At 42.0% G+C, this 20,557-nt stretch overlaps 1 protein-coding gene across 1 annotated transcript in view; it reads left to right on the top strand.

The window, feature by feature from the left end:
* OTUD4 (OTU deubiquitinase 4) overlaps positions 1-20,557 on the top strand; it is a 246,343-nt gene that overhangs the window by 87,418 nt on the left and 138,368 nt on the right. The window contains 3 exon segments of the mRNA XM_030191676.1: positions 15,510-15,567; positions 17,168-17,291; positions 17,441-17,509. Of these exon segments, the coding sequence (XP_030047536.1) occupies positions 15,510-15,567; positions 17,168-17,291; positions 17,441-17,509 (251 nt within the window).

Below are 20,557 nucleotides of genomic sequence, written 5' to 3' on the forward strand. Positions count from 1 at the left end.
CTTAGGGCATGATCAGGGAAACCTCTAATTGTAATCTTTGTCCTTGGATGACATAGGGGAGCTTTGTGGCTGTGAAGAGCAGAGATGAGAGGCTTTGTGGTCCTAGATCTAAGGAGTGCTCAGAATTTGTAAATATGAGCCACCACGACCAGTAACCTGTCCTACTGTTTGGCTTATTGTCAGCTCTATGAGTATTCACAAAGGGGGCAATTCTATAAATGCGCGGCTCCATTTAGGTATCCCGAGGCCCACTTGGCAGAAGCTTATATCTATAGCAGAACCTAGGTGTGTAGGTTTCATTATAGAGTACTAGCATATCTGGTAGCATCGAACTTAAATGCAGCAGGGATACACATAACATACAGTATTCTGTAAGTTAGGTATGTAAGTGGGAGCCCCGCCTGTGTCCCTCCCATGCTGTACTCCTGTGTTTGCCCCCTTTTCAAATTAAAGCTGCATAAGTGGATATTTGCAAAATAGTGCTTAGGCAGTACATTGGCAGTTATGTGTATATGTGCACATATGCTGTGTGTATGCTATTATTTTAAATATGTACATAAATGTTGAATGACTAGTTTATAGAATTGCCCTTCATATGTTTAAAGAAACTGGAAGCGGACTCAGTACAAGATAAATATTTTTTAGTTGCAAAATTAAAAACGTGCTTGACACGGCTGTGTTTTGCCCTGAATGGGCTGCTTCAGGGGCAAAACAATATTGCAAAGAAGCTTAAGTGGCAACTAGGTGGCAACTTCTATGGGTCTGTTTCCCTGATCGTGGATGAATAGATATGGATGGGCTGGACTGGAGCTTTCAAGGACTTTGATGACAACTTCCAGAATTTTAGAACAAGAAACAGTGCTGGGCAACCTCTAAGGTCTATGCCCTGAAAATAGCATGTACAAATCAAGATTGGTTATACATATGTTGTATCGCCTCATATCTTTATGTAAGAGTTTATCTACTTAGGCAGACCGGGAATGGACCGTACAGGTCTTTATCTTGCCGTCATCATCATCTACTAAGATTTTGACAAACATACTTCTTAAGTTATTGGCGATCTTATTGAGCTGGAACGACTGGGTTTCTTCTTGGCAAGATTCATCTGAATCATACCAGACTATTCTGTTTGCATTTTACAAGTGATAACCAGCCATCAACACCCTGTAGGTGGTATTGTCGTTTGATGTTGCAAAAGCCTTTGACAATGTAGACTGGCCATTAACCGCTTCATGGGGCTGTGTAATTTGGCATGAGGCCTCTTTTTTTGTGCCGTGTTCAAATATTGTACAGTAAACCTGTGGCCCAGTTTTGTGGTAAATAGGAAGCTGTCCTCATAAGTACATGAATGTTGCCCATACTGGGACAGACCAAAGGTCCATTAGGCCCAGTATCCTGTTTCCAACAGTGACCAATCCAGGTCACAGGTACCTGGCAAGATCCCAAAACAGCTGCTTATCCTAGAAATAAGCAGTGGATTTTCTGAAATCCATTTTAAATAATGGCTTATGGACTTTGCCCTTTAGGAAGCTATCAAAACTTTTTTTTAAACCCCACTAAGCTAACGGCTTTTACCACATTCTCTGGCAACGAATTCCAGAGTTTAAATTATATGTTGAGTGAAGAAATATTTTCTCTGATTGTGTTTTAAATTACTACTTTGTATCTTCATTGCTAGTCCTAATATTTTTGGAAAGAGTAAACAAGTGATTCACATCTACCCGTTCCACTCCACTCATTATTTTATAGACCTCTATCATATCTCCCCTCAGCCATCTTTTCTCCTAGCTGAAGAGCCCCAGCCGCCTTAGCCTTTCCTCATAGGGAAGTCGCCCTTTTCTTTAATTCCACCATATCTTTTTTGCGATGCGGTGAACAGAATTGAACACAATCTTTGGAGGTGCATTCGCACCATGGAGCGATACAAAGACATATAACGTCCTTATGTTTGTTTTCCTTTCCTAATAATGTCTAACGTTCTATTTGCTTTCTTAGGGTGGCCGCCGCCACTGAGCAGAGGGTTTCAACTTATCATCAATGATGACACCTAGATCCCTTCCCCCAGTCAGTGACTCATAATGTAGAGCCTTGCATTACATAACTATAATTCAGGTTCCTCTTTCCCACATGCATCACTTTACACTTGCTCATCTGCCATTTGGCTACCCAGTCTCCCAGTCTGATAAGGTCCTCTTGTAATTTTTCAGAATCCTCTTGCAATTTAACAACTTTGAATAACTTTGTGTCATCAGCAAATTTAATTACCTCACTAGTTACTCCCATCTCTAGATCATTTATAAATATGTTAAGGGCAGCGGTACCAGCACAGACCCCCTGGGGAACCCCACTATCTACCTTCTCCATTGAGGAATACTGACCATTAACCTTACTTTCTGTTTTCTATCTTTAACCAGTTTTTAATCCACAATAGGATACTACCTCCTATTCCATGACTTTTCAATTTCCTCTGGAGTGTTTCATGAGGTACTTTGTCAAACGCCTTTTGAAAATCCAGACACACAGTATTGATCGGCTCACCTTTATCCACATTGTTCACCCCTTCAAAGAAATGTAATAGATTGGTGAGGCAAGATTTCCTCATTTTCAGCTATTTCATGGGATGAGGCAGGGCTGCCTCCTGTCTCCTCTGCTTTCTAATTTAACATTGGAGCCATTATTGCACGCAATTAAGGCTTCCTCAGATATTAAGGGAGTCTCCTGTTTTGCTGTGGAATGCAAATATGTTGCATATGCTGATGATCTATTGCTATCTGACCCTGTCTTAATGCAGCTTATTCAGTGGTTTAGTGTACATTCTGGGTACGTGATGTAATTGGCAAAAATCTGAGCTCATGCTTCTGAACATGTATATGTTCCTTTCTGACTCTTGTTTCCACTTGTTTAGTAAGGATAAAGGAAACTTGCCTGAATAGCACTTAAAACTTTGAAGCTCCAAACTTTTATGGGTAGGGTTTAATTTCCCAGATGTGAAAGCAGTATCATGTGGCTTTTATTTTGCAGCAGGGTGAGCAATGTCTTTGGAATGTTGATATACTAAACCACTTTGGCTTCGTGTGGAAGGAACAGGTGCTTGCCTTCTTTTCACTTGGTTATACCTTGGATTTATATATCCTGCTCTACAATTGAATTCAGTATGATACTTGCGGTATTCTCAGCTTTTAGAGAATGGTCTCTCTTTGACTCTGAAGATCAAGTCTTCCTTCTCCTGTTAATTTGGTACCACACCATCCCCACCTCATGATTATTAAGAAGTGTATTATATATGGAAATGTGACAGAGAAGTTGGATTTGGTCACTTATGTCATGACAGCTATGGGATAACTCCCTTGTGCTGATTGCAAGAGAGATATGGCTTACCTCGCCACCCAGTTCTTTCGTGGGCCCAATTGGGACATGCTTGCAGTACAGTGGGTTGAGTTTGCAAGGAGCTTGGAGAAACCTGGCTTATATCGATCTGCTTTATATAATGTCTCCCTTTGGCCACATGCTGGGTTAGTTTTCTACAGTACTTGTGTTTTTATAAAGGGAAGCCCCCTGGTTGGGTTGCAAGCCTTTATGGGAAAGGGAATTGGGTTGTACAGGAAAGAGTATTTTAAATGGACAGGAAGCCATTTTCTGTACATTTAACGCAGCGTCCCTTCTGCAAACAGTACTTTTTGATTTTGCAAGAGTTATTGGAACCCAGTCAAACAAGCTAAATGTCAGGTGGATGCAGGGAATAGCTGCCAGTTGTACAAGTGGGCATCCTATCCCACCTGCTTTATGATTGTGATCTTACGGGAGTACTGGGACTCAATATGGACTCGTATATTTCTATTTTTAATCTTCAGGGGCTCTTTACTTAGAAAATTATGATTTGAAAGTTTCTAGGTCTGAACTGGTCTCTTCAATTGAAGATGCAAGACTTTTGTATTTCTTAATACTGGTGGCGATTGACTTATTGTTACCAGTTGAAAAGATAATTCCACCCCTTACAATGTTTCAGTGGTGGACATTGTACTGTAAGTACGAAAGTGTCACCATGGATAAATATTCCTTGTCTTGGAATTACTGGGCCAAGTTGGATGCTTATGTCTCTCACATACTACTACTACTATACTACTACTTAACATTTCTAAGAGCGCTACTAAGGTTACGCAGCGCTGTACAATTTAACATAAAAGGACAGGCCCTGCCTCAAAGAGCTACAATCTAAAGGACAATTGCATCTGTATCCAAATTTGTGGCACAACTCAAAGCGCCATATATAGATTCAGGGGTTAGCACTGAATTATGTGTGCCAAGTTTATAGACTTAGGGAGTTTATGAGCATAAGTGAAAATCGTTTAGACACCGATACATACAAGAGACACATAAATACAGGCACCTAGATTATAGAATTGTCCTTTACATGCAAAAAATTAATACGAGGTAAGTTCAAAGCCTGTGTGCTCACTGTTAGAACCATTTCCTGTATGATCCTATACAGAACACACTGAAAAGTTCTTTATCATGCATTAAATACATGGACAGCACAGATGCATTCACTGTTTCTTGCTTGGGAAGTGGTAAGTGCAGCAATGCAAGTTGTATAAGTGATAATATGCAGTATAGTAAAGTACCATATGCTTAACTGGAACGAGCAGTCCATAACATTGTATGCAGTTAGCATGTAAATTAACTGTATGGTAACATGTATTGTGCTCACCCACTAGTGATGAGGGGCAATTCTATAGTTGGCTGTCTCCATTTAGGCACCCAGAGGAAATATGGAGAAAGATTCCAGATACTAGCTTAACCCTGTAAGCCGTACATTTATATGAATGCATTTACAGCAGCCGTAGACCTGGCATGATCGTGGACACCTACATTTTTTATGTTATGCAAGTACGTGGGAGCCCCATGTATGCTTCACCCTGATGCTGGTTTTTCATGTTGAGAGTTGTATTTTTTGTTCTTTTTTATTAAACATATTTAATAAAAAGATGGACCTCAAAAATACTTGTTAACCATCTCAAATAAGCAACAAATAAGTTACAAATAAAAGGGAGTTTGACATGTAAAAATCTATTAAAACATGCTAAGTGACATACTACATATAAACTGTGTAAGAACCAAAGTAGAGCTCATTACGTACCATTATGATGCATAGCATTGGAAAGGCAGTATTGTGGATAATGTAGAAGTAAATAAATAGCAGTTGAAAAGCAGTAAAATCAACTTAGAAAACTAAAAAAGAGAGGACGAGAGCCTGATAAAAAAGAAAACTAAAAAATGGGAGGATGAGAGCCTGAAAAAAAAAAAAAAGCTGAATGAAACACACTTACCAGGATCTCCAAACTCCAGGGGGTCCACTGTTCCCTGATTGCCCCTTTTACCCCTCGGTCAGCCAGTGGTCCAACCGATTCTTTTGCCGGCTTCCTGCTTTTAATATACCTAAAAAAAAATTTCTATGTGTTTTTGCCTCTAACGAATCTTTTTTTTTTTCCAATGTCCCTCTTTGCCTTCCTTATCAGCGATTTGCATTTGACTTGACATTCCTTATGCTGTTTCTTATTATTTTCATTCGGTTCCTTCTTCCATTTTCTGAAGGATTTTCTTTTAGCTCTAATAGCTTCCTTCACCTCACTTTTAACCATGCCGGCTGTCGTTTGATCTTCCTTCCTCCTTTTTTAATATGCGGAATATATTTGGCCTGGTCTTCCAGGATGGTATTTTTGAACAGCATCCACGCCTGATGTAAATTTGTGACCCTCGCAGCCACTCCTCTTGGTTTCCCCCCCCCCCCCCCATTCTACTCATTTTATCATAGTCTCCTTTTTTTAAAGTTAAATGCTAACATATTGGATTTCCTGCATATACTTACTCCAAAGCTAATATCAAATCTGATCATATTATGATCACTGTTATCAAGCAGCCCCTGCACCATTATCTCCCGCACCAGATCATGCGCTCCACTAAGGACTAGGTCTAGAATTGTTCCTTCTCTCGTCGGCTCCTGTATCAGCTGCTCCATAAAACAGTCCTTGATTTCGTCAAGGAATTTTACCTCCCTAGCATGCCCTGATGTTACATTTACCTAGTCAATATTGGTGTAATTGAAAATTACCCATGCAACCGCATGAGTGGTCTTTCAGCATGGGCGTTGCCTGCAAGATCTTCTGAGCGTGGGGCACTCAGTCCCTCAGTACTGTTCCAGACTTCAGGCTCACGACAGACTAGTGTCGGATGCCTTCCTCCTGCATTGGTGGACAGGTCTTCTGTATGTGTATCTTCCCATACCTCTTGTGGGGAAGACTTTGTTGAAACTCAGTGAAGACCACGGGACCATGATCTTGATCGCACCTTACTGGCCACGGCAGATCTGGTTCCCTCTTCATCTGGAGTTATCCTTCGAAGAACCGTGGAGATTGGACTGTTTTCCGACCCTCATCACACAGAATGAGGGATCTCTTCTGCATCCCAGCTTTCTGTTGAGAATCTAGAAATTGCTTCCTTAGGTCTGTTGGAGGGTGTCTCCCTTTCTTGTTGGGTTCCAGGAAAGATTCCACATTGAAGCCTTATTTTTTTCAAATGGAGGAGGTTTGCCATCTGGTGTGAAGGTAATGTTCTATATCCTGTGTCCTGCTCTACACAGCCCCTGCTTGAATACCTGAATACCTTTTACACCTATCCGAGTCTGGTCTCAAAACCAACTCTGTAAAGGTTCTCCTTGGTGCAATTAGTGCTTATCATCAACATGTAGAGGGTAATGCCATCTTTGAACAGCCTCTAGTTCACTTCATGAGAGATTTACTTTGTCAGAGCCCCCTGTCAAACTTCTGCCTGTGATCATGTGACCTCAGTGTCATTCTCACCCAGCTGCTGAGAGCTCCTTTTGAGCCATTGACTTCCTGCCATCTGAAGTACTCGATCTGGAATGTCATTTTCTTGGTAGCTGTTAGTTCAGCTTATAATCAGTGAGCTTCAGGCTCTAGTAGTGGATGCACCTTATATTAAGTTTCATCACAACAGAGTAGTCCTCCGCATGCACCCTACCTAATGTCGTGTCGGAGTTCCATCTGAACCAGTCAATTATCTTGCCAGTAGCCCATCCTGGCGAGAGCACCTTGGACTGCAAGCGAGCAATGGCCTATCATGTGGTGCAGACAAGGCTCTACAGACAGCCCACCCAATCTTTTGTTTCTTTTGATCCCAACAGGATGGGGGTCACCATCGGGGAAACACAGAATCTTTAATTGGCTGGCAGATTGGATTTCTTTCACTTATGACCAGGCTGTGTTGACCCTGGAGGGTCATGTCAAGGCTCACAATGTTAGAGCCATGGCTGCGTCAGTAGCCCACTTTCGCTCAGCCTCCATTGAATAAATTTGCAAGGCTGCAATGTTGTCTTCAGTCCACACATTTACATCTCTTTACTGCCTTTAGCGGGATACCCGATGCAACAGTTGATTCAAGCAGACAGTGTTGTAGAATCTGTTTGGAGTTCAGAATACAACTTCACCTCCCTAGGCCTGTTTTATTCTGTTCCATTCTGCACTCTCACTCAGTTTGTATATAGTTTCAGGTTAATCTGAGTTATGTCCTCACAGTTGCGAAACCCAGTTGACCAGTGTTTGTTGTTTTTGGTGAGCCTGGATGCTAGGGATACCCCAATTGAGAGAATACTTTGTATTGTTATTTGAATATTTTACTACTGCTACTACTTACTACTGCTTAACATTTCTAGAGCGCTACTAGGGTTACGCAGCGCTGTACAGTTTAACAAAGAAGGACAGTCCCTGCTCGAAGGAGTTTACAATCTAAAGGACCTAAAATGTCAAGTTGGGCAGTCAAGATTTCCTGAATAGAGGTGTAGTGGTTAGGTGCCGAAGGCGACATTGAAGAGGTGGGCTTTGAGCAAGGATTTGAAGATGGGCAGGTGGGGGCCTGGCGTATGGGCTCAGGGAGTTTATTCCAAGCATGGGGTGAGGCGAGGCAGAAATTGCAGTAATTGCCTATTGCTCATGTTTGATCTGTTCTTACTGTACACCGCCTTGAGTGAATTCCTTCAAAAAGGAGGTAAATCTAATAATTAATGGCCTGCTTATCCTCGGAGAAAGAGAAGATATTTATCTGTAGCAGGTATTCTCCTAGAACAGCAAGCCTTATATTCTTTCAAACCCTTCCATCTCCCCTAGGAGTTCTCTTCTGTTTTTTTATGCTATCGTATTATCTGCGATAGCCATGCCTTTGCGGTGGGTGGGTTGGCACGCACACATGCGTGGTGGAGCGTGTCTCGGCACTCCACAAAGCTCTGTAAAGCTTGTTATAAGCTCCGGACAGGGCAATGTGGCACTGCATCACCCAATTTTGAGAATATGAGGCCAGCTACAAGTATTATCTTCGCTATATAAGAATAGCAGTAGTAAGGAAATAGACAAAGAGAGTCTGCATTAAGGGTTAAAAAGTACTGTTCAACACAGTTTCAAGATGTTGTGGCATTGCTGTACGTTATGCTTATAGGTTTTTATTATTTGAGTTCAAATATAGAGACCATAATGCTAGAGGAATCTCAGGCAATCCAGAGAAGAAATGCTGACGTGATTCGTGGTCTGTTCTATAAGTTGTATGATATGTGCCCGTGAAACAAAAAAAAGAGAAGTATGTTGTAGGGAATCCTATACCACAGTCATACAAATAATGTACAAGAAGAGAGCATTTTTCAGTGAAAAGAAAGTTTCTGAGCAAAGAGTCATGAAGGTAGCAGATTAATTTAGAAGCAGCAGGAGAAATATATTTTTTTACTGAATGGTGGATGGGAGCAAAATCAACTATGAAATTCAAACAACTGGAGAAAGCAGATGGAGCTTTGCACATGGAATTCTTTCCAAACCCTATGTGTTTGTCTGTTTTATTTTGTGTCTGTTTCTGACCTGGAAGGAAAGGGGTGGAGCAGTTTAAATAGAGTGGTGCCTATTGGTTTGGAAAGCAGCTATATTAAACCAAGCTGTGATACTGCATACCATTAAATGTCATAGTCAACACATTTGAAAGGCTGGATTTTATGTTTCAATCACAGGGATAGGTAGTGCCATGGTTCACCACCACTAGCAAGTAACAGGAGACCACCTAGTCAATTATTAGGTATCATCATACATAGCACCTTGATAAAGCTATGCTTTTCAGTCACTAGCACTAGGTTTCACAGTAGAATTTACAAAGAAAATGAAACAAAGCATGTGAATCACTAAGAGCCAGCCTGGGCAGGTATAGGGGGCACACGGTGTGGACATGTGCAGAGCATTCCATATGTAATTATTTCTAACTTCTCTGTGCATGGTGTGTGGACTGGTTTGTGCCCTTAAGTAGGGTTCCCAGTATTGCAAATAGTAATGTGTACAGATGGGTTGGCATCTGCACAGGTAGTAACACAGACATAGGGCAGTGCTCTGGTCCTCAAAAATAAACTGCACATTATTGCATAACAAGAGGATGGTGGAATCTATGGTAGAGTTCAGCAGCAATGGCCATAAAGGCCCCAATTTGTCACAATTCTACAACTGAAGTTTAACTATGCCCTGAGTTGAGAGTCCACACAAGTGGTAACCACTAGGGTCTAGTTTAGATTTTTTTTTAAATTTGGCTTTGCTGGATAATAAAATAAAACTTGAAAATAAAATTAATTTGGCAATGCATATTCTGAAATATTAATGGTGTGGCTTTATTTTCAAATGAGAACTTTTTTCAGGAATTACTTTGTTTTTTTTTTTTATATGTGTGCTATGTACATTGATATAACATTATAGATTTGGCCTGGGGAATCTTTGAGGGGGATGCCTGCCTTAGCAGTGATATAACCCTTTGTACTAGGCTGTGCATTTGGTTTGCTATTCTCTAAACATGTTACAAAATATTACAAAATATTATAGAAAAATTGGACAGGAATCAGAGAACCAAAAGTCTTTTATGTCTTACTCACCAGCACAGCATCAGACATCAGTTGCGCAAGTTGTAACAAACTTACAAATCTAAGTAAGTAATCAGACTAATTATAATAAAGAAAAAAAAGGAGGAAGAAAAGTTTATTCCTCATACAAAGGCCACAGAACAGAGAGAAAGAAAGAAAGAATGAATGAAAGAAAGATTCTTAGCTATAGAGAATTAGTTTCTACAAAGTGGGGAGAGCACCCCCTTCGTGAAAAAATAGGCCATTGGACAGATCTGAAACTCTTTCAAGCATGCCTAGTTTTCAGAGTTTCTTGTCTGCAGTGTGGTTTTATAGGCTGTGGTGAACATCCACCTCTCCTCTACCCTGGACCAATCATATGTGCTGGAGACTTGTAACTGGGTCTTTCATATGTGCTGGAGGCTTGCAATTGGTGTCCTTGTCATACCTCTTCTCAAATTACATTTGTAACAAGTTATACCAGGTAGCTGAGTTGCCCTAGCAACGGGAGGCACCATCAGAGCCTGTGACCAGCAAGAAATGCCTGCATGTGGCTGATAGTAAAGAAAGATGGGTGGTGGGAAATAGTGCAGCATTCCTGAAGTAGAACTTTATAGCTAAAAAAATTATAGACACCTTGCAGGAGCCCCATAACAATCTGCTTCATTGTGTGGTATTATGTAAACATAGGTCATATAAAATGATGGCAGATAAAGACCACATGGCCTATCCACTCTACCTAACTACAAAGTTCTACATCCCTTCCTCTCCTTTAGAAATTCTCTGTATTTATCCAACGTTTTTTTGAATTCAGATACAGTCATTGTCTCTGCCACCTTTTTGCTGGGAGGCAATTCCATGCATCCACCATCCTTTCTGTAAAGAAATATTTCCTAAGATTACTTCCGAGTCTATCCCTTTTTACCTTCATCCTATGCCCCCCTCATTCCAGATCTGCCTTTCAAATGAAAGAGGCCCAACTCCTGTGCATTTATACCACAGAGGTATTTAAATGTTGTATATCTCACCTCTTCTGCCATTCTTGTGTATTGAGATCTAGATATCTGTGTCTGTCTCTATATTATTATTATTATTACTAGTATTTGTGTAGCGCTACCAGACGCAGGCAGCGCTGAACACCTGACACAAAGAGACAGTCCCTGCTCAAAAGAGCTTATATGCTTTTTAATGAAGAGCATTGATCCTTTTCGTATCTGCCCTCTTGACCAGCTCTGTCCTTTTTACATCCTTTCAAGGGTTTGGCCTCCAGAATGTTACACAATACTCCAAATGATGTCTCAGCAGAGATTTGTATAGAGGCCCTTTTTCCTGTGTACCATTCCTTTCCTTCTGCACCCAAACATCCTTCTGGCTTTTGCCATAACCTTTTCTGCCTGTTTGGGAAAGAGCAAAAAATATGATACATCTTACTATGCACCCACTAAAAAGGATTCGTTTCAGAAGGGGGAGGGGGGTGGAGGGAATGGTGAGAAGAGCAACATGAGCCTGAGATTTGCTGTGGACTCTTTCTCAGCTCTTGCTGTGACTTAATTGTGGGGAGGGATGTGAGAAGACCCTGATATGGCAAGAGCTCTTGCTCCATTTCAGCTGAATATTTTATTTTATTTTTGAGGGGAAGAGAGAGAACTACCAGCAGTTTCCGGAGTCTAGATGTAATGGAGCCAAGGGACGAACCCATACCTGTTACAGCTGTTAGACAGGATTTGATAAATTAGACCTTCCCAAACCTGTCCTGGTAACCCCATAACCAGTTGGGTTTTTAGGATCTCTGGAATCGGTGTGCATGAGAGAAATGTGAATATACTGGGTCTCCAGTATCTCATATGGATTCATGGTGGAGATCCTGAAAATCTGGGTGGCCAGGCAAGTTCCAAAGATTAACATAGTAAGTGATGGCAGGTAAGACCTGAACGGTCCATCCAGTCTGCCATCAGTCACATTCATTATCAATTCAAGGTTAAATCAACAGTGAATGTGAGATTATATACTTAATCATGGTCTTTCTTTGGTGTTTCTGGGACATAGACCGTAGAAGTCCACCCGGCTCTGTCATTATGTTCCAATTACTGGAGTTGCGGTCAAAGCCCACTCCAGCTATCTGAATCTGTTATGTCATTTGCGAGACAGAGACCGTAAAAGTCTGCTCGGCACTGTCATCATGTTCAAATTACTGGAGTCTCTGTTGAAGCCTTCTCCAGCCCATCCTAAACTGGATTGCTATATGCGGGACATAGACTGTACAAGCCAGCCCAGCACTGGCCTTAGTTTTTACAGCCAGAGTTGCCACCTAAGCACCACTTGACATGCAAACACATTTTCAACCCTTTAAGTTTTGTTTTTTATACCTTTCATTTTCTAATTAGAGATCCTCTTTGTTCATCTCACGCCTTTTTGAATTCCGCCACCATTTTTTTTCTCCTCCACCTGTCTTGGGGAGGGTACTCCAGGCATCCTACTACCCTGCAGCCTCAATTCATGTCCTCCAGGATTACCATTCTCCCTTCTATAGAAAATATTTGTTCTAGTATTTAAACATTTGTATCCTATCTCTGCTGTCCCTCCTCTCCTCTAGGGGTATACATATTCAGGTCTTCTAGTCTCTTCTCCTACGTCTTTTGGTGTAAGCCCCATACCATTTTTGTTGCCTTCCTCTGGACCGCATCAAGTCATCTTACATCTTTAGCAAGCTATGGCTTCCAAAACTAAACATAATACTCCAAGTGGGCCTCACTTGTACAGGGGCGTACACCAGGCAGCACTTGCCTTTTTTAGCCCTCTGCCCTATCATGTGACCTTTTGTTGTTTGCCCTAAAGTGCCAGATTTGACATATATCTGCTGAGAATACTCCCACAAACTACTTCATTATTGCCCATCCCTCTCAGCTTTATTGCTATGAGTCTAGTAATGTAGCACCCCTTTTAGGCTACAAGGGTGACAAAGGAAAGGGCAGCAGACAGGTCCTGGATGTTATAATTAAGGTGTTAGTTTGGACATGGTCTGCTGCTCTTTCCTTTGTCACCGTTGTTGTGGTTGATTCATCTATGTGTTTACAAGGGTTACTGTTCTTCTGTTTTTCTGCCGCATCCCTTTTAGGCATGTACTTCGCTGTGCTATGATGCTCATACTTAATCTGCTTGTTGGTGTTTTGTGGCTCACCTCCAAGTGCAGGGTTTGAAAGGTTTGCGCAGAAAATATGGTATCTTAGTCTTTTGACTGAGACCTATACACTGCCATATGAAAGTGAATTGAACAGGCTCATCCGTTGTATATATGCATGCATTGGAGCCGACTGTGGGTGCTTGAGCACCCCCAATATTGAGAAAATTCCTTGTATGTGTCCGGGGAGGGGCTATTTACATTGGGCTTAGCACCCCCAATAATTTTGAAAAGTTGGCTCCTGTGCATGCATGCATTTATTTGTGTATCTTAATTTCTCCATTGACATCCCTAGGAAGATCAGAACTTAATGCATGTAATGAGTCATAACTAAGCCTGGAGCAGTGTGTTTGGCTTACCTTGGGAAAGGGGATGGTACTTGATATATTTCCTTTCTGTGGTTACAATCAAAGTGGTTTACTTATTGTACATAGGTATTTATTTTGTACCTAGGGCAATGGAGAATTAAATGACTTGCCCAGAGTCACAGGGAGCTGCAGTGGGAATCGAACCCAGTTTCCTCAGGAGTAGCCTAGTGGTTAGTGCAGTGGGCTAAGAACCTGGGGAACTGGGTTTGATTCCCACTACAGCTCCTTGTGATTCTAGGCAAGACACTTAACCCTCCATTGCCCCAGGTACAATACTTAATTGTGAACCTGCTAGGGACAAAGAAAATACTTGTATATAATAATTGTAAACCACTTTGATTGTACCACAGAAAAGCGATATATGAAATCCCGTTCCCACTTACTTTGAGTGCAGAGCTGCCAAACTAACCAGATTCAGGAGGGAGACCTTTCAGCCATTCCTGGCTGTGAATTTCAAATACCTCACTACTTTGGGATTTGAAGTCCCCAATTCTAACATTGATCTCAAGACTGGCCTGAAATCTCTCTGGAGCTGTGTAACTTGGCAGCTGGGGTGGTAAACAATTTTTTTTTAAACTTGAAATGTTTATTGAATATTTTCTACATGTCAACATACCATTAAACCATTACATGTACAATATTTTATCTGTCCTTCACATTGCATTCTCTCCCCTCCCCCCCATTATATTGTTTTAACCTGCAAAATTTTTCCCCACTAACCAATATAACAAAACATCATCTCCACTTATTTGTTTCAAACTCTTCCCTTTGTGCAATTCCCTCCAAATGTGTTCCCCCCAATATATTTCCCTGCTTATCTATTCACCTCCCTGTCCCAGGATGTGGAGTCGATATTATCCCCTTTTACCCCCCCCCCCATCCCCTCCCCTCCCCCCTGCTCCTTTTATACCCTTGGTCGGTGGTAAACAATTTGACTTTACTGTGGGACACAGTGTACTTACAACCATTGATAAGCAGGAGCTTTAAATCTCCTGCTTTAAAAAAAAAAAAAAAAGTAAAGTTCATGAAAGGGAAAACTGAAGAGTTGGTGATGGCGAATGCCATGACAGAACATTGTAAGCCACATTGAGCCTGCAAATGGGTGGGAAAATGTGGGAGACAAATGCAACAAATAAATAAAATATTCACTTCCACCCCTTATTCTAGGTATTTGTATTGAATATGCACGAGAGAAGAGTATGCATACTACGTATGCAAATCATTGTCATTCATTTTCATTAGGAATTCGCTTGAAACCCTGTCCTTTTGTGGCCATATTAGTGGCCTGTAACCACTCTGTGACTGGGAAAGGAGGGGCTGGTTGCCATGGTGACTGTCAGGTGTAGCTAATGAAAGGAAATGAGGATGATCTGCTTCAGCCATTGATAAGCAGGAGCTTTAAATCTCCTGCTTTAAAAAAAGTAAAGTTCGTGAAAGGGAGAAACTGAAGAGTTGGTATCTGATATTCACTTCCACCCCTTATTCAAGGTATTTGTATTGAATATGCACCAGAGAAGGGTATGCATACTACTTATGTTGTATGCAAATCATTATCATTCATATTCATTAGGAATTCCTTGAAAATCTGATCCTTTTGTGTCCATACCAGTGGCCTGGAACCACTCTGTGACTGTGAAAGGAGGGGCTGGTTGCCATGATCACTGGGTAGGTCCTGTCTGCTGCAGGTGTAGCTAATGAAAGGAAATGAGGTTGATCTGCTTCAGCCTAGGTGGGGAGAGAGCAACTGAAAGCCGGAGTCAGTGTTTACTCAAGCCTTTGCTGGTAGATTTGCAGTTCAACTGGTTTTGGTAGTATGGTAATTTCCATCTCTTACCCTCAAACCTTACTAAAGCAGGATGAAATATTTGATGTGAAGTTTTTTTTTAGAGACATGGCTTGAGAATGAGTTTTGGTGGCTGCCTTCATTTTGTAGTAAGTTCATAAAAAAATGCATAAAAGTGGTGAATTCTGAAACCTCTGAAGGACTTTGAAGAGTTTTATATGATTTATTCCCTTTAACTGTTTCTCTTAACAGGAGTAAAAATACAGGCTCTGCTGATATGAATGGATTTAGACCTCAATTTGGCCATAAGGTATGTTGGAAACGAAAACGTGTGTATATAGGTTTTACTTATATATACTTTTTGTCTGAATAGGGAAGTTTTATAGGGCAATATTGTAGTGTTGTGGGGTTTACCACCAATTTATAATATAGAGTTCATAGACAAATTTTAATTAAGAAATTACAGAAAACAAACTAATTGTAAGTATCAAAGTAAATATAAAACAAAAGAAATACTATTCAGTCTATAACATATCAAACTTAGGGCCCTGTTTACTAAGCCGCGCTGTAGGCGCGCTAACGTTTTTAGCGTGCGCTAACACTGGAGACACCCATAGCGTTAGCGTGTACCTTACTAACAGAGCCCTTAATATAAATCAACATCTTCCCTACCATAACAGATCTATATATTAACTCTCTATTAACATTAAAAAAAGAAAAGCCTGTTAAATAATAGACTGCCGTAAATCATTCTTAGATTGCATAGTTTGTGGGATTTAGCTTTTGAAACTCTAATTGTCTTCTAAATTGGAGTCAATATGGTTTGCCAGGAACTCCTGTTAAACAACCTCTTATTTTGGAACTAATTTTCCTCTTAAATATTCAGCCTGTACCTTAATGGTTCATCTAGATTCTGCACTAGTATTTGCCCATTTTCAGCAGTGGTTGTTTTTTTTTTTCTATACTTTGTATAAGATATCATGTTATCACAAAGCTACTTGAAGGACCTCTGATGCAGAAATTTGGACTACTGTAATGCATAATATAATGGGATTAAGCTCTGCATCAGAGACTTCAGTGGTTCAGAATGCAACTGTGATATTTGCAAGAAGTGAGAAAGGAGTTTAACATCACCCCCTTCCTCTTTTGATGGACCAGCACTGACTCCCAATCATGTATAGATACAGATTTAAAGTCCTAGATTGCCCCTTCAACCTTTGATACAGAGGTTCTGAAACACCTAGCAGATATGTTTATTTACTATACCCCAGCTTGTCCCTTGCATTCCTTTAAAAAAAAAATCATTTAATTGTCCTACTACTCTCTAGGCTTTGCTTTGGAGTTTGCACAGCTTTCCTCTCCTCTTTCTGTTATCTTGTTCCCTTTTTTTTGTGGCGCATGCTTCTTCAGAGTGGAATCCTGATACCAGAAATTTAAAGTGAACCTAAAAACCTGATATTTTATGCATGTATCAATATTGTGTGACTTTCTGTATCCTGTCAGTTGCATGCTTGGAACTGGGAGGTGGAGAAAATGCTTATCTTTCATTTTTATATAGCTCTGTTTTTATTCTTCCCTTTTGTTAACCCATTAGTGCCCAATGTTCCCATAATCCCATAATAAGCCATATGGGAACAAATTAACATGGGAACGTTGGGCACTAATGGGTTAATCATCCCTTATATGATTTTAGTGTCACATATGTTTTGTTATGGCATGCAAAAGACAATTATCAAACCAAATAAGTGTCTTAAGCTGCTCTCATTTCAGAGGATTAATCAGCCTCTTAACTGAATGAATTTTAAAATATATTGGCAGCTTGCCTCATTTGTACTGATCTAATTTTTGGGAAGTTTAGGGATGTCATGTCCTCTTTTTTTTTTTTTTTTTTTTTTTCCCTGAATCTGTAGCAGCTCCCTAAAAATGGGGGCAGTATACCGGCTGTCTCTTCACTACCACGGAAGGTCCTGCATTTGCTTAACCCAGCAGTTTACCATAATGTGGAATACGAGGTTTGGTTGAAGTCACAGCGAGGTGAGTTAAAGTACATGTTTCTCCTCACTCCCTCTCTCTCAAAATGCTGCTGCAGTAGAAGGACTTTTTGTCTTGTGCTGGTTTTGAATTATTATAGCAGTAAGCAGAAGTATCTCATGGCTGATATTTTACTCCAATTCTCTTTCCAGATCAGCAGAAACGTGACTTTTCCATTGCTGCTGGCATGCAATATTCAGTGGGAGACAAATGCAAAGTAAGTAATGTTGCACTCTTGGCTGAAGGGGACATTAGCACACATGTCTGCATATGTGAATTCCACAGACACCTGAATTAAATGCTTAAGTGAGGATTGAGTTTGGCTGTCTTGACTTAAGTCCACCCTTAATTGGATTACAGGGCAGTTCAATAACCCGGCGCCTATGTTTATTCTGTTGAGTTTTGCATATGGTTTAAAATCCTTTGTATTACTCATAAGACCCTTCATTAGGTCCTCTTCCTTTCTTTGCCTCTGTACAAATTCCCTATACCCCTACTTAGTCCCTTAGTTCATATGATTCCCAACAGTTAGTCCTTCCCTCCCCAAAACAAGCTCATTATGAATTGACAAGACGTGCAGCTTTTTTCTTTTTGGCTCCAAAGCTTTGGAATGATCTTCACTCTTCTTTCAAATATGAGCTCTCCTTTTCACAGTTTAAATTCCAGCTGAAAACTCGCGTTTTAAAACGTAATTTAATGGATTTTTACCTCCCAGGATTGGAAATCCCCTTTGTCCTGTTTGAAAAGGCTGCTCCTTCACTGATCGATCTCTAAAAAATGAAACGGTGAAATTGAGCATTACTTTAGCACTACCAGCCATGTTGAGATCCAGAGACTACATGTTGATCCTGGCATGGACATGGCTAGCCTAGAAAGCTGGTGATGAGCTCATGCAGGATAATTTCTTGGAAGCTGATGTGGCGTATGGCGATGGCCCACTCGCAAAGCAAGCGATGCAACTAATGCTGCACAAATTAAAATGGGCCTTCAAAAAGATGCGGCAGCTTGACTTAGTGAGCTCAAAGGGATGATACAAGATATCCACGGGGGCTTGGAGGATCTGGGCTCCCGGATGGAGGACTCTGAGCACCAACTGGAGGACCAAGAGCTTAAACTTCAGAAGGTGGTCACCAAAACAGATGCATCTGCACTGCCCTGGATAACTTTGTGGATAAGCTCGACAATCTCAAGAATCAGGCGCAGCGCATTCCTTGTCATCAAGCAGATGAAGCCATTACGTATGGGTTATGTCCATCAACCAGCAGGGGAGATAGAGAGCACTCAAACTTTCACAGTGTCTCAAGAATCAGGCGCAGCGCATTCCTTGTCATCAAGCAGATGAAGCCATTACGTATGGGTTATGTCCATCAACCAGCAGGGGAGATAGAGAGCACTCAAACTTTCACAGTGCCCTCTTGGCCAGCTAGCTCCACTGGCTCTTCAGTATTCTCTATCTCCCCTAGCAGGGTGGCTGCAGCTTGTTCGAGCTCCAGAAAAGTCTGCCGGGAGGTGGTTCCTGGCTTGCCAGTTGTTAACCGGGGTGTTGTAGGCTATAGCAGCTTCACTTTAAAGGCACATAGGTTAGCCCTTTCCCTGCCTTACCCATACCTCTGTGGATGTGGACATATTGCCTTGCTTTCCCTGTCCTTTCCCACCAACAGTGGATGCAGGCATATAGGTTCGCCCTTTCCCTGCCTTTCCCACTCATCTGAGCCTCCGGAGTCTTCAATACCTCTTCTTTCCTCACAGCTTTAAAAAAAAAAAAAAGAACAGAGGTTTTTGACCTGATTTTCAGCAGGATCGTAGTTGTACACTAGATCCTTTGAGGTAAGAGTGTTTTCCAACTCCTCCGGGGTGGGCCCGCGATCGGGGCGATTTTGGCGCGAAACCGCCATTTTGGATTTTACTGCCGTTTTTCAGCGATGGCTGCGGACAATGTAAAGCGCTGTTTCACTTGTGGCAATCGCAAATCAGCAGCAGGGCTCTGTAAATCGTGCTGTACTGGCGTAGGAGCCGGCCCGAGCATGGCGAGCGATGTTTCTTCCCGCTCTGAGCTGGCAGCGGGCGCCATTTTGCTTACACCGCATGGCGCGGCCTCCGTGGACACGGAGAGACCTGAGCCGGGTGGGGCACCTCGAGATGAGGTTATTTCAGGAGTGGCTGGCACCGGACAGGATTTGGGTGCCCAGGGTGAGATTTTCTCCCCGGATTTTGTGCTTTTGCTGCATAAAGCATACATGATGAAAAGAGCCCTTTCTCAAGGGTCGCCTGAGGCTCCTCTGATTGCCCCCCCGATGGATTTTGGCCTGGGACTGCCCAGTGAGGTTTTTTTCCCGGATGCTTGGCCTAAAGATAAGCGCAGAAGGGTTAATTCCCCTTCAGATTGTGGTGCACTTTTCCCCCCCGTGGTCGGGGTGTGAGGATTCGGAGAACTCTGACAGACGTTCTTGGTCTGAGGAACCAGAGTCAGGTGCGGATTTACCACAGGATCTGGATGATCCCTCCGCGGTGAGGATTTCCACCGTGATGAGCTGCCAGCGCTTATTTCAGATACCCTGCAGGCCCTCTCGATTGAAGATCCTGACAGTGGCATGCCTCCTCGGGTAATCCCAGGATGGCTAGTACCAAGAAAGCTGCTCGGGCCTTCCCTTTGCATGACTCCATCCTAGAGCTTGTTTCGGCTCAGTGGGCTGACCCCGAGGGACCTTTGAGAGTTTCCAGGGCTATGGGGCAGTTATATCCTCTGCGTGAGGGGCATTTGGCTCGTTTTCAAATGCCTTCAGTGGATGCCCTAGTCACTGCGGTGACAAAGAGATTGGATGTGCGCAGGACTCTGCTGCAGTATCTGCGAGTTACTAACTCTTTCAGGACTTCTGATCATCTGTTTGTTTTGCTATCCGGTTTCTCGCAGAGGGTCTCCAGCGTCTAAAGCCACTATTGCCCGCTGGCTCAAAGAAACTATCTTTTCAGCTTATCTGCTGGCCGGCAGGGTTCCGCCTGTAGCCTTTTCTTCCTCTTGGGCTGAAACTGGAGCACTCTCTCTTCAAGAGATATGCAGTGCAGCAACATGGGCTTCTAAGCTCTCCTTTGCCCGACATTACAGGCTGGATGTGGCTGCCAGGAGGGATGCGCGTTTTGGTGCACAAGTGCTAGCGCGTGGTGTGGCTTATTCCCACCCTATCTAGGGATTGCTTTGTTACATCCCACACGTAATGGCTTCATCTGCTTGATGACAAGGAAGGGAAAATTAGGCTCTTACCTTGGTAATT

Source organism: Microcaecilia unicolor, chromosome 2, assembly GCF_901765095.1.
Source record: "Microcaecilia unicolor chromosome 2, aMicUni1.1, whole genome shotgun sequence".
Classification (NCBI taxonomy): Eukaryota; Metazoa; Chordata; class Amphibia; order Gymnophiona; family Siphonopidae; genus Microcaecilia; species Microcaecilia unicolor.